Source organism: Phalacrocorax carbo, chromosome 22 (genome assembly GCF_963921805.1).
Source record: "Phalacrocorax carbo chromosome 22, bPhaCar2.1, whole genome shotgun sequence".
Classification (NCBI taxonomy): Eukaryota; Metazoa; Chordata; class Aves; order Suliformes; family Phalacrocoracidae; genus Phalacrocorax; species Phalacrocorax carbo.
This window is the reverse complement of record NC_087534.1, coordinates 3,000,099-3,013,052: the sequence shown is the minus strand read 5'-3', so window position 1 is coordinate 3,013,052 and position 12,954 is coordinate 3,000,099. Positions and strand designations below refer to the sequence as shown.

The 12,954-nt window shown below is 58.4% G+C and overlaps 1 protein-coding gene across 3 annotated transcripts; it reads left to right on the top strand.

The window, feature by feature from the left end:
• Positions 1-6,380: 6,380 nt before the first annotated feature.
• SYNC (syncoilin, intermediate filament protein) lies at positions 6,381-12,641 on the top strand. 3 transcript variants are annotated; one of them, XM_064471284.1, is made up of 6 exons: positions 6,381-6,606; positions 7,158-7,368; positions 8,076-8,430; positions 8,464-9,384; positions 10,673-10,797; positions 12,046-12,641. In XM_064471284.1, exons 2-6 carry the CDS (start codon positions 7,226-7,228, stop codon positions 12,107-12,109), a joined length of 1,608 nt encoding a protein of 535 aa, XP_064327354.1. In that variant the 5' UTR covers positions 6,381-6,606; positions 7,158-7,225; the 3' UTR covers positions 12,110-12,641. The 3 variants fall into 3 exon arrangements, with proteins under 3 accessions (XP_064327354.1, XP_064327352.1, XP_064327355.1); XM_064471282.1 differs by having other exon boundaries at positions 6,382-6,606; positions 8,076-9,384; XM_064471285.1 differs by lacking the exon at positions 7,158-7,368 and having other exon boundaries at positions 6,386-6,606; positions 8,076-9,384.
• Positions 12,642-12,954: the final 313 nt, after the last annotated feature.

The window sequence follows — 12,954 nt, the reverse complement described above, 5'->3', positions numbered from 1 at the left end:
TCACCGCCGATGGCAGCGTCTGGGGACACAACACTCCCGAAGAGTGGCCGACCTGGGCGTACCTGAGGCCACCAACACGCTCCCGTGAAACACCCTGTGCCACGCTGCTTCTTGTAATAATAAATCAGCTCCTGAAAATGAAATTACATGCGGGGGGGGGGGAGTTCAGCCGCTTGACGTGGCTCTACCAGCCTCTGCCTGCAGCCAAGAGCGCGCCTGGGAGCTGGCCCGGGAATGGCAGCGGCTCTCATAAAAGATTCCACCGCTTGCTACAAGGCTGCGTTGCTCAGGAGCATGACCACGCAGATCCGGCTGCGAGCGGACAACAAAATGTACGAGAAGCCTGGGCCGAAGCGGTGACGCATCCTGGCGGCGGGCAGGTCGGTGGCAGGACATGTGGCAAAGCCGGAGGCCACAAGCCTAGCAAGAAAACAGGTGTTTTCTGCTGCATTTCTACGCTCTCGGCTCGGTCGGGTTTGGGTCCCTGTGCGGATGCGTTTCCTGATGTGAAAAGCTGCATCGTTGCATTTAAGCCGCATCCTTCCCGGAGGCTCGCAAGGGCCTGGCCGCATGCCTGGAGGAGTTTGCCAACCACTGGAAATGACTAGAAGAATTTATAAAGCAGGAAGCCTGTCCATCCCACGAGCTTCCCGGCGCATTGCTGTCTCCTGTGGGATTTGGGCGCTGGCACTGTGTGTCTCGTGGGCTGTGCAAACCTGAGCATCCTCCTGCTGTTCAGCGGCACCAGCGATCAGGGATGGGGATGCAACACCAAACGTGGGGCGATGCCTGCAGAAGGGCTGGGGCTCACAGTGCTTTTGTGTCTCTGCCTCTCTTCCCCCCCTTCACCCTCTTGAACCTGGACTCGAGACCTAAATGAGGGCTGAAATTGTTGGGTGGTGATTTCCTGACACCCTCTGCCCTGCCATGATCCCCAGGGAACAGCTCTTTCCTGGGGTGAGGGCCGAGCACGCCATCTCCCTCCGAGGCTTTGCTGACCCACATCAAGGTGAACTGCGCCAGAGAAAAACTAATCCCCAATTAGGGTGTTTGTGTTGACTTTCCGCTGCCGGCACCAACTTCCGAGTCATTAACCTCCAAAAAAAAGATCCTGGTTTTCACATTTTGCCCTTCCTCAGGTGGCAGCAGAACCAGTTTGGAAAATATATTTGCACACAGTTACAGGGTATTGTCCAAATAATAACAGCAAGAGGGAGAGTATCCGTTACCCTCTGAGAGAGCTCTCGTCGGATGGGTGAGGAAAGTAGAGAAGGAAGGTGAAGAGGAAGGTCATCCTCAGCTTTCTCTCTGTTACAGTCCCAGTCCTGGCAGAGAAGGAAACTCCCTAAAGCACCAGCCCTTCGTGCAGAGCCCCAGAAAGCTTTGCCCGCTCCCCAGAGAGCTCCAGCGCCAGCAGCGTGCTGGGGTACCCAGCTGGATAACTCATTTTCCGCTTGCACAGCCAAGACGGTCACAAGGATGCTGGATGACTCGTGGGGAGAGCAGCCGCTGCAGCTCGGCTCCCACAAGGCCAAGGCAGAGGCTCACAGGAGAGGAGGCAGAGCGGTGGGGGACTACCACGTGCCCTAAGAGCCCCCCGTGCCTGATCCCTGGCAGGTGAGTTCCCAAATGGCACCTAAGGGTGCCAAAACACATCAGCCACCGGCTGTGGCATCACGTGCTTCAGCAGCCGCTAAAGCTCCTGCCCCTCGTGCCGGGCCAGCACGAGCTTGGTGCAGCTGGAGCGTTGGGGTGTGCTCAGCCCGTCCTCTGCCCCCGTTTCCTTCCCCTTGCCGGGGCAGCGGGAGGGATGGCTGCTCCCTCATTACTCATTAACGCCTCCGGCACTCATGGGCGGCCGGGACAAGGTCCTCACATGGCTGCCCTGGCCCTGCGGAGCCCCACTGGTGGCACTTCCCACCCCGCTGTGTCCCTGAGCAGGAGCTGCTCGCTCCAAATCCCTCCTGTGGGGACAAGAGCTGGAGCTGGAGCTGCTGCTCCCTGTTGCTCGCCCCAGGATATGGAAAAACCCAGGGACAAGCCCTCTCCGCCGGCGCTTGGGCAGCAGTGACCCTGCTGGCGATTGTTGGGACATGGGGACTGGTTCCTGCGATGCTTAAAATCAGTGCTACGCTCACTGTTTTAGAAATGGGTTTTATAAAAGTGTGCCTGGGACATAAATGTCATCGGAAGGCAAACAGCTCCTTGCTTGGGTGCATTGGGAGGTGGTGATGAATAAATAGCAGCGGTTGGTCCCTGCACAGCTCCCTTATGCTGGGAAGGGTTGGCTCTGTCGTGGCCTCCCAGGAGCATCACCTGTGCCTGCAGTGTCCTGGCCAGGTGGCCACGAGAGGCAGCTCCTGCTCTGCGTGAGCATCTGGATTCAATGCAAAGGGAAAGCCCACAGGACAGTCAGCACAGCCCCGGTGCCCAATGGGCACAGGGTGCCACGCGGGATGTCACGGACAAGGTCTGATTTGCCCCATAATTGCCCCACAGGCTGGCAGCAGGCGCTTGGTCGGGCTGATGGTATGTGGCAGCCTCAGACCTGGGGTTTGAAAACCCCCGGCACGGCCCAAGCGTGGCTGGCAGCCGTCAGCTCCGGGAGGCAGCTGGGGGGAAGATGGGAATGCCCCAAAACTGGGTGCCCATCACTGCTGCTTCAAAGGCACCTTCCGGCCTGACCCCACCACGTCGGCCCCTGCCAGCTCCGCCACACAAGCACACGGACTGCTAATAACGTGGGTCTCTTGTTGCAATGGGTGCTTGTTATGGGGTTGTTTGTGCACGCTGGGCTGTGCACGCACGTGCACACACACATACATGCACGCACGCATGGACACACAGACACATGTACACAGGGACACCATGGTGCAGGAGCGTGGCCAAGCACTGCCTGGAGCGCCCATAAGCCCGAGGCACAGGGTGGCACACGCACACGCGGGGGCTGCCGTGGGAGCTGCCGGGACAGGCGGCCTTGACGCAAATGTTTAAAACCTGATATCTGCAAGCGTTTAAAGGCCGGTATCTGGGCTGAGCAAAGAGAAAGCTGGAGGAGTGCAGTGTGGGAGCAGGCGTGCTGGCAGCAGCTCCAGTGCTCAGTCCCTGCAGCCAGACCCCCCACCTGTCCCCATTCCACTCCCTGGCTGGGCCGATGTCTCCCTCGGGAGCAGCTATGGCAAGAACAACGCTTTCCTTGCCCCCCACCATCACAGGGCAGAGCGAGACCCAGCACCCAGATAAGCAGGAGCCGCCGGCGCCTGTGGCCTGGGAGCAGGGTCTGGCTGTGCTCCCGTGGAGCTCCCAAGGTCCCTGCGGGGCAGACGGCACCTTTGGTCTCCCCCTTTCATCTCTGCCCCAGCTGGGCACATGCCCACACCGCACTCCTCTTTCTCCTCTTCTTCCTCCTCCAGCCCCACCGGGCAACTTTGCCTCCTTCTCGCAGGATCTATCCTGAGCCTCTTTGCCCGGGCTGGTGCATCGTGAGTTTTGCAACACATCCAGCATCTCTGTGGTGGGTGTATGATGAGCCCCCAGATGCCAGCTCCTGGGACTCAGCCGCGGTGGTCATGCTGTGCCGGCTCCCACAGTGGCATCTCCATGGCACCTCTGCATCACTGACGGTGGCGGGCCCCAAGGGGGGGCCACCCCCAGCTCTCAGCTGGGGAAACTGAGGTGGGAGGCGAAGCAAACCAGGCTGTTCCAAAGGGGCCAGTGGCATCCAACACCCCAGGCTTGGGCGGATGCCCCTGGGTGCCATCCCCACGCAGCCACGGCCGCTTCGGCTTCATCCGGGGACCCCCCACCACCTGGGATGAAGGGGCCACCTTGAGAGGGCAGGGCAGGAGCAGGCACAAGGTGCCACCACCCTTGGAGCCAGGATCTGTCCCTGGAAGCGCTCCCAGCTCCAGCAATGAATCACACTTTCCCCCTGGGATCAGATTGCAGCTCCTGCACACGGGGGCAAGGGGCCGGTTCTGCACCGCTCACCCTGCCGCAGCCAGACCCCTGCACTCTCGGCAAACAGAGCCGCGGTGAGCTGTGTGCGGAGGGCACCGGGCTGAAAGTATTGCCCAGGTTTGCTGCTGCTAAATCCTGCCGATGCTGGGGTTTGGGCAGGCTGGCACCCCACGGTGCTGCTGGCACTGCTGGAGCCTCTAGCCAAGGAGGGCCTGAAGTCAGAAAAAGCCTCCCTGGCACCTCAAGACTGTCCCTAAAGATTGTGGGGGGACAGCATGGGGACAGAGCCATTGCACCGCTGTGGCAGTGCCAGGGTAGCGGCGCCAAGACGGTGGTGCCAGGGTGGCGAGGCCGCGGTGCCGGCTCTGTCCCTGCCCTCAGGGCAGACCTGCCATGTGTGACGGGAAGGAAAAATCCACCAGGAAGGGGGATGGCAGCACCAGCACCAGGTCACCAGAGGGGAAGCAAAGTGACCCACAGCTGCTTTTTGCTCCCCACGGCCCCCTTTGGCCGCTCGTTGGGTCCCTGCTGGGGACGTCGCGGTGGCGGGGCAGGGCAGCAATCAGAGCCACTGCCATTTATTCCAAGCGCCGGAACATTTCATCTCCCAAATGCTCTCCTGCTTTTTTGCTTTCCTCTCCGGCAGCGCCACCGATAACTCTCTGCCAGCTCTGTTTACTGGAGCAAAGTCCACGCCAGTTCGCACACAGCGACGTCTCTCCATGCCGGCCGAACCCAGCGTGTGCCCGTGGCCGGCCGGGCTCTGCCGAGCGTGTCGGGGTCTGGCCGTTGACACTCGAGCCGGCCGTTGCCTGGTTATATCCACAAAACAGCCCCGTGCCGGGGCCGGGGCTGGGGTATCCTCTTACGGAGCAGAGAACAGCTGAGCCTTTTCAATCCCCACCCTGCCCTTGGCAGCTCATCAGATAAACCCCAGCCGGGGCTCAGCAGCGCCGCTGCCATTGTCCCCTCTATCCCCTACAAGGGTTTGTTGGACCCAGCCCACACGACCTGCAGGTTTCTCCCCTTGGCAGTTTCAGCTCTAGATATATATTTATACACACAACTCGTGTGAATTAACAGCATTCCTCTCCTATTGAGTCAAAAGTCTCGGCACAAGTAGAGGCGCTTCATGGAAAAAAAGAAAAGTGAAAAAAAAAAAAGGTGGGTCGTGCTGAAAAAAGCAACAGGATCAAAAAAAAAAAAAAGAAAAGAAAAAAAACCCACCCAAATCTCCCTTTTCCTTTTAAAGCCCTATTCCAGGGAGATGGACGAGGGCAGTTATTTTAAACCTGATTTCGGCAGCCCAGCGGCAAGCGAGGCATGGGCAAGGTGTCGGTGACGTGGGGATGGGGTGGCACTGGGCGATGTTGCAAGCTGTGGTGCGCGTTGCTGGGCGATTTCGGGGCACGTAAGCTGGCGACTTCCTGAGCGTTGAGCGCCGACTTCCTGAGCCGCGACGGCAGCGGGCAGGATCGGGCCCTGGCAGAGGTAGGCTTGTTTGGCTCTAATACCACGGGGGGCAGCCGGGCCAAGCACCCGCTGGCCACGCCACCACCCCGGGCTGTTGCACCCATACCAACGCAGCAATATGTCTAAAATACATATTTTGTATAAATATATGCTAATAATACAGCCGCCAAAGGGCCGTTTTAGGGTGTTGCAGAGTGGGGAGGATGGGGACGGGCACTCGGGGGACTGTGGGTGAGCAGAGGTGGAAACCACGCCTGTGGGCAGCAAAGGCGGCAGCGAGGACGGCAGCGAGGGCAGCGTCACTGCCGGGCGCCCGGGCATGCGGCCACGGCTACCGCCGGGCTTTGCAGGGTGAAATGCCCCCACTTCCATCCCCAAAACAGAGGGGAGCGCAGAGGCAGGGGTGGGGCTCTGGGGGGAAGGGGAAGCAGAGGCTGCACTCTGCAGTTACTGGGGTGTTTGCAGGGCTGACTTGGGGTGTCCAAAGACCCCTGAGATACTGGTATTTAATACATTAATATGCTTCAATAAACACCAAGGGGAGTGCATCGCCGCGCTGCCAGCGCCCGGCCGAGCACCCCGCTCTGTGCACGGGATGAGGCCACGCCATTTGGCCGCCATGCGCTGTGTCCTCCCACATTTCCCCTTCCAGCCACCCATGCTGGAGGCGAACTCTGCGCAGCCCCAGGGGACACCGCCCGGGGAACCCGTCTGTCCCCATCCCGGCCCCCCACACCCTGTGTGGGACCCCGGCAGGATGGGGCCCCGCAGTTCCTGGGAAGGACTCCCCAGCACCACGGGAGTGTTTGAGGCTGCACAAAGCAAACCTCCACCTTAAATCACGGGTGGGAACAGCCGGAGCGGGATGGGGGGCTGCGGGGGATGCTCCCCAGGGATGCGGGCTGGCTGCAGCCAGCCCCTGCGGCTGCCTCTGCCAGGGATGCAGGCGGCTTGGCCTTCCCCGCCCTCCTCCACCTCCTCCTCCTCCTCCTCCTCCTCCTCTCCGGGGCGGAGGGAGGCAGCCGCCCGCAGCTGGCACTGCAGGCGGTGGCCAGGGAGAGCGGCTGCTCCGGGGAGTCTGATTTCCAGCTCTGTTTATTAATAACCCCCTCCGCCCCATGCTAAGCCCATGTGGAGCGCAGAGCTGGAGACGCTGGGCTCCGGGGGAGGAAGGTAAGAGCCCGCCTGGGGCAAGCCAGGGGAGCGGAGAAGGGGCTGGTGTCTGCCGTGGGGTCCCGTGGGTGCAGGAGCCTTGACGAGGTGGGGAGCGTGGGGCAGGTGAGGGGGCTGCCAAACCCTGGGGTGCAAGGGTCGGGTGGGGGGATCTGAGGTTCAGCACCCAGGGAGCATCCCTGGACCTTCAGGAGTTGGGGAGGGGGGGAATGGCCCCACTGGCATACCCGGGAGTGCTGCCCACCTGGGGGGCTCTGGGAGGAGGGATGGTGGGGTGGGAGCGACCCCCCATGCCCTGCTGCGAGGGAGGGACAGCCATACTCCTCTCCCGCGCTGCTGGATGCAAAGCAGAGCCAAGAACTTTGAAAAATAAGCACTGGCACAGGAGCAGGGCAAGGAAAAACGAAGCAGAGCCCTTTCCCCACCTTTCCGGGCACTGCCCCCTCTCCAGTGGACAGGCCGTTGGGTCCGAGGCTGCGATGTGTCATTGCTGCTGAAAACTACCTTATTAGGAGAGAAAGTATCAGTGAAAATCAGTTCTTTCCTTAAAGCCGTTGCCGCGAGCCGAGGGCTGCCTGCGAGTGCCAGCCTGTGCTCATTCCTTGGGGGATGACTAGACATGAGCTCAGCAGCGTGGCCGGGAGGTGAGAGCATCCTCCCACCAAACCCACCGGCCCCGGCTCCTGGAAGCAGCAGGAAAAGCTCCAGCTCGCCCCCGAGGACTGTCCTCTCCATCCTACCCCAAATAGCACCCGGGCAAATGTGAGACGCAAGTATTTTGTGGTGGCAGCTGCAGGTACCGGGGCCGGGGATAATGACGGGATCGGATGACTCTGCAAAGCGGAGCTCGCCGGGCTCCTGCTGCAGAAGCTGCCGCTCGCTCGGGCGCTGTGCGTGTAGTGCGTTACTCCATCTCAGCCACCCTGGAGCCCGCCTGTGCTTCAGCAGCACATTCCCTTGCTGTGAGGTTATGCCACATTGCTAAAATCCTGGCAAGTTTTACTGGAAGTGCCCACGCTGGCGGTACGCAGTGTGTGCGACCCCCCAGGTGCGAGATCTTGGCAGGGGCACAGCAGCTACGCTCTCATCTTGCCAGTCATACTGGTGCCACTGGGGGAGATTGGTCATGACACGGTGGGCAGTTCCTGTTGCCACCGGAGTAGCTCTTGGTTTTGGGGTCCGGGTTTTCATCCCTCGCTCTTTCTCCGTCACAGTCAGTCACTTTTAGAGACTTTGCCCGAAGCCAAAGCCGACAGTTTGGGGCAAAGCTATCACCAGAGCATGCTAGGGCGGCCCTGCCCAGTTTGCACAGCCCCTGGGTGACACAGGGAGCTCTGGGTACAGCGGGGCTGCGGCGAGAGCACCCCCAGCTCCGCCTGCTGCAGGGCACCCGCGTCTCACAGGGCGGAGAGGAAGGGCTGGGACCTGTTACACTCATTGCTCTGGTTCACATGTCCTCTCCTTTCCAGGGACCTGATGGCAGAGCCCGAGCCTCCTCCAGAGCTGCAGCTGGATGAAGCCGGAGCATCCTTAGCCCCACAGGGAGCAGCTGCAGGCTCTGCTCCGCACCTGGACCTTTCACACAGCCCATTAGACCCAGCAGTGGGTGTGGGGGGGACACCCCTGCACAGGGGCAGCCCAGACGCCTGCCAGGAGCTGCAGGCAGATGGCAGGGATGCTCCCTTGGAGCCGAACATGCCGGGGCCACAGCTGGATGAGGGTGTGGCTGGGGCTGGGATCCTGCTGGACATGGATGTGGCAGGAATTCCGCTGGATGTGGACACAGAGGGAGTAGGGATCCCGCTGGACGTGGATGGGGTAGGGGTCCCGCTGGACGTGGATGCAGATGGAGTAGAGATCCCACTGGATGTGGATGGGGCAGGGGTCCCACTGGACGTGGCTGCAGGTGGAGTAGGGCTCCCGCTGTACATGGACACAGATGGGGCAGGGATCCCAACCAACGCAGATGCAGATGGGGCAGGGGTCCCACTGGATATGGATGCAGAGGGGGCAGGCAGTCCCCTGGATGCAGATGGCACAGAGCATCAGTGCCTCACCCTAGAAGAGCTGGGGGACTACTTCCAAGAGTGCATCGAAGCTGTTGAGCAACTGGAGAAAGAGAGAGACAGACTGATCGCGGAGCTCGCCCAGCTCCGGGAGCCGGCGCTGCAGGAGATCCGCCATGCCCACGAGGAGATCCAGGCAGCCTGCCGGCTGCTGGCCAAGGTGGAGCTGGAGAGGGACAACCTGAAGGATGAGATCCGGCAGATCAAGCAGAAGCTGTTCAAGGTGACGAAGGAGTGCGTGGCTTGCCAGTACCAGCTGGAGAGCCGGCGGCACGACCTCTCCCAGCACGCTGCTTACCAGGGTGAGCTGGAGACCCAGGCTGGGCAGCTCTCCGGTGAACTGTCCCGGCTCAAGGAGACCTGTGAGAAGGAGAAGGAGGTTTTGAGGCAACGGCTGGAGACACCACCGTGTCGGCAGGATAACCTGTACCTGCAGGAGAGCCGTCGGCTCTCCATGGAGTTCGAGAGCTTCGTGGCGGAGAGCCGGCGGGGTCTGGAGGAGCACTATGAGCCCCAACTGCTGCGGCTGCTGGAGAGACGCGAGGCAGGGGCGAAGGCGCTGCAGGAGATGCAGGGGGAGATCCAGGGGATGAAGGAAGCCCTGCGGCCCCTGCAGGGGGAGGTCAGCCGGCTGCGGCTGCAGAACCGGAGTCTGGAGGAGCAGATCATCCTCGTCAAGCAGAAGCGGGATGAAGAGGTCGGGCAATACCGGGTACGTGCCCCGGCTGGGCACCCCTCACACCTTCTCGTTCAGAGAGTGGGAGTCGTGCTCTGCAGCTGGTGAAATGTGGGTGCTGAAGGTCCTGCTCGTAGAGCCAAGGGGAGGAGCGGGGTGGATGAGGAGGAGGAATATCTCCTCCTGGTTGAAGTCAAAGGCTCCCCCTGCCCTGACACGGGCCAGGCAAAGCAGCAGCCCCGGGTGTAGGGCAAACCCAAGGTTACGGGGATGTGGTGGGAAAGTGCTGGGGCTTCACTCAATGAGCTGCTGGAAAAAAGGTTTCTCCTGCTTATATTCTCACTTGGTTTTGACCTGCCCGTCGGAAATGGCCCCAGCAAGCAGGGATGAGGCAGAGGGGACAGGGGGTTTCCTTCCCAGAGCAGGGCAGTGGCAGAGCTGAGCAATGCTGCTGAGCACAGGCACCACACATTTCCCACAGCTCATACTACCACAGGGGCTAAGCTAAGGCGCTTGGAGAAGTCACTTTTAAATAAAGGTGGCTTTTCTTTAAAAACCCAGTCCTGCCAGGTCAGATCCTGCCTTTCCCACTGTCAGGAAGGGTCTCCCCTCCTGCACCTGCAGCCCAGGGGCCAGGCTGCCTCCCGAGAGGGTTATTTCTGGCTGTACCAGGCATCCCCGCCCCCGGCACCTTGCCCTGAGGCACAAGGCAATTCAATATCTACAAGAGCACATTTGGCAAAGAGGCTCCACAATTAATCTCACCCATTTCAACACTCACTGTTCTCGGCTCGTAATCGCTGCCTCCTCCCAGCCTGGCTCTGAGCAGCTTCTGGAAGCTGGCATTCCCCCTCTCCTGCCTGCTGAGCTGGGGACCAGGCCACCAGCCCCCACGACACTGTGCGTCTTGGACGTCAGGGTCCGCTCTTCCCTGGGGGACAGGACTTTGGTGCATCCCTGATGTGCCTCCACATTTTATTTTTCCCAGATTCCTTGTTTATCTTCTCCTGACTCATAGGTTTATACAGTTCTGACAGCTTCTCAAAACACATACAAAGTAGTCTACGGGACAAAACCAACCAGCCAAAAGAAGCCTAAGGACCCGATGCATCACACCCCAGCCCACGCTCCCTCTGTAATAAAGCTTATTTCCAGAGGTTTTTTTAAGACAGTAGTTGACCAGCCATCAGCCTGGCTGTGCTTTGTCCAGACCAACACCATCAACAGGCAGATCCCCCCATGAAAGCGCGGGCAGCAGCTGAGCGTGGGCACTGAGACAGCCTTCCTCCCCCAGCTAATCCACTCTCGTCTTCTTACGTCCCAGGAACAGGTTGAGGAGCTGGAAGACAGGCTGAAGGAGCTGAAGAACGGCGTGCAGCTCCAGCAGCGCAAGAATCAGGAACTGGAGGAGCTGAGGACCAGCCTCCACCGGGAGCTCTCCATCTACAAGTCCGTTTGTGTCTCGTCCCTGCGGTGCGGAGGGGCTGGGTGGGGGCTGCGAGGAGGAGGGTGCTGGAGAAGGGAGGCTGGTGGTCGCACGGCTGTTGGACACCGTGGGCTTTTGCTGCTGGCCACGCGGCCGGCGTGTGAGCAAGGGGCCACGCTGCTGTGGGGCAGCACAGCGGGAACTCCAGACCTTTTTGCCATCCAGCAAATAGGGACATGGTGGCAATTCCTGTACGCGGGGAATGGAGGCTGCTTTCCGAGAAGCAGGCGTGGCAGCTTAAGTACCAGTTTCCTTAGGAATATGTGGAAAGGAGCCGAGATTTAGGTTTGGGAAACACCATTGTGGGTGTCAGTGAGAGAGAACCGTCTTCTGCTTATCCTTCCCTACTGCTGGTTTCACTCACGTCTTCTTTATTACACAGGATTTTTTAAAGCTTCAGAAAATGTCCGTAAGTTTGTGGACTATTTTACTCACCAAACTGTGGTCTTATGTTACTCCAGCGTCAGCTGTACACACTCTTAACCATTTTCTGAAGCTTCACTGTTGTTTTAGTATTCTTTTTTCCCCTTCTCCACTCAAATCTCCTCATGCCAGCGCACAAGAGGATATTCCCTACCACAAATAGGTATAGCTTTCTTTTATCCACGTAGGACTTTAGCATGGTAAGCACAGGGGAAGAGATCTCTTTTTCAGCCTGCCATGTCACCAGCCATTCCAAGGTGCATTAACAAGATTAACTGCGTTTACAACTCAGACGAGACCCCAACAACCCCATGTCTTTGCTGCCTGTGGTCCTAAATCACAGGCCTAAATCAAAGACCAATATTTAATTTAAGCCTGGGTGCAGCAGCGCAGCCTCTTAACTCCTGGCAATCTACAAACCGCCGTCCCTGGAAGCGATAGCGTGCAAGGCTTCTCATGTGTCAGGACACCTCATTAGGTTTCACATTTGCACTGAGGACCTCAGAGTTACGTACGGCTCCAAGCTGCCGCCTCCTGTAGCTCACACCAAAAAACACATTCCCTTCTCTTAAAGCTCGTTTGTTTGCCAAGGGCTCGGGAAGGGCTGGGTCCACAAACTCACAAGACCGTCTATGGAGCCACTTTAAGTGTTTCCTAATTACTTTTCTTGCATACTGCGAAAACAATTCATGTTTTTCAGAAATAGCATGTCTCCTTTCCCTGTTTTGTCCAGCCAGAGGACTTTACATAAATATTCAGTAGCCTAAATTTACTTTCTACCCATACAGGAGCTGCTTAGAAATCTACGGCCACCTCTGCAAATCAGAAGAAAAAGCAGACCAGGACTGTTAGGAACAATGGGTTTTTCCCTCTTCGTAGCAGAAGTAATGGACAGAGGCCTCTGCAGGGGACGTCTCCTCTTGCTGCTTATCCTACCTGATGCACAGCAGCTGCCCAAAGCCAGGAGAACCAGACAACCCTTTGCTTGCGTGTATTTCTCAAGGTGCTGCTGTTAATCGTGTAGTAAAACTGCTTTTCCACAGAGGAGCAGAGAAAATAATACTTGCACTGAACAACGGACATATACAAAGAATAACAGATGTATGTTTTGCTGTGTTTGGAAAATATATCTTGTCTTGTTCCATGGGTGGATCGTATAAGCCTGCACAGAAAGTATCGTTCTGGAAGCCAGTGTTAGGGGGGAGATTTTTAAAGTTTACATGCAAGAAAAGCTTTATCCTTTTAACGGGGTTTTCTTTTGTATTTCAAGGGTCTCTGCTGTATTGTGACATGCTCCACCGCGGGCCACAAACTAGTTTTGTGGATAATAGGTTTCCACTTTATATAAAGTCTCACACTGAAAATAAAGACCGAAGTTTAAGGATCCTTTTCACTCTCAAATCCACGTCTCAAAGAGAAAAACCAGCTTGTGTGTCAAACCAAGGTACTTGTCAGGCATCCGACTGGGGATGCTGCAGGCTGACGGAACAGTTCTGCGGCAAGGGCTAAAGGCAGACCCAAAATCCAGACAGCAGCACACTTCAGGTGGAAGGCACATGTCAGTGCCTTCCTGACTGCCTGGGGGTAGTCAGCCCTCATTTACTCATTTCACTAAGAAAGCAGCAGAAAGGAGAAGGGGAGAAGCGTCCCCATGTTACAAACTAAGGAATTTCTGTACCAGCACCTCGTCTCATAGG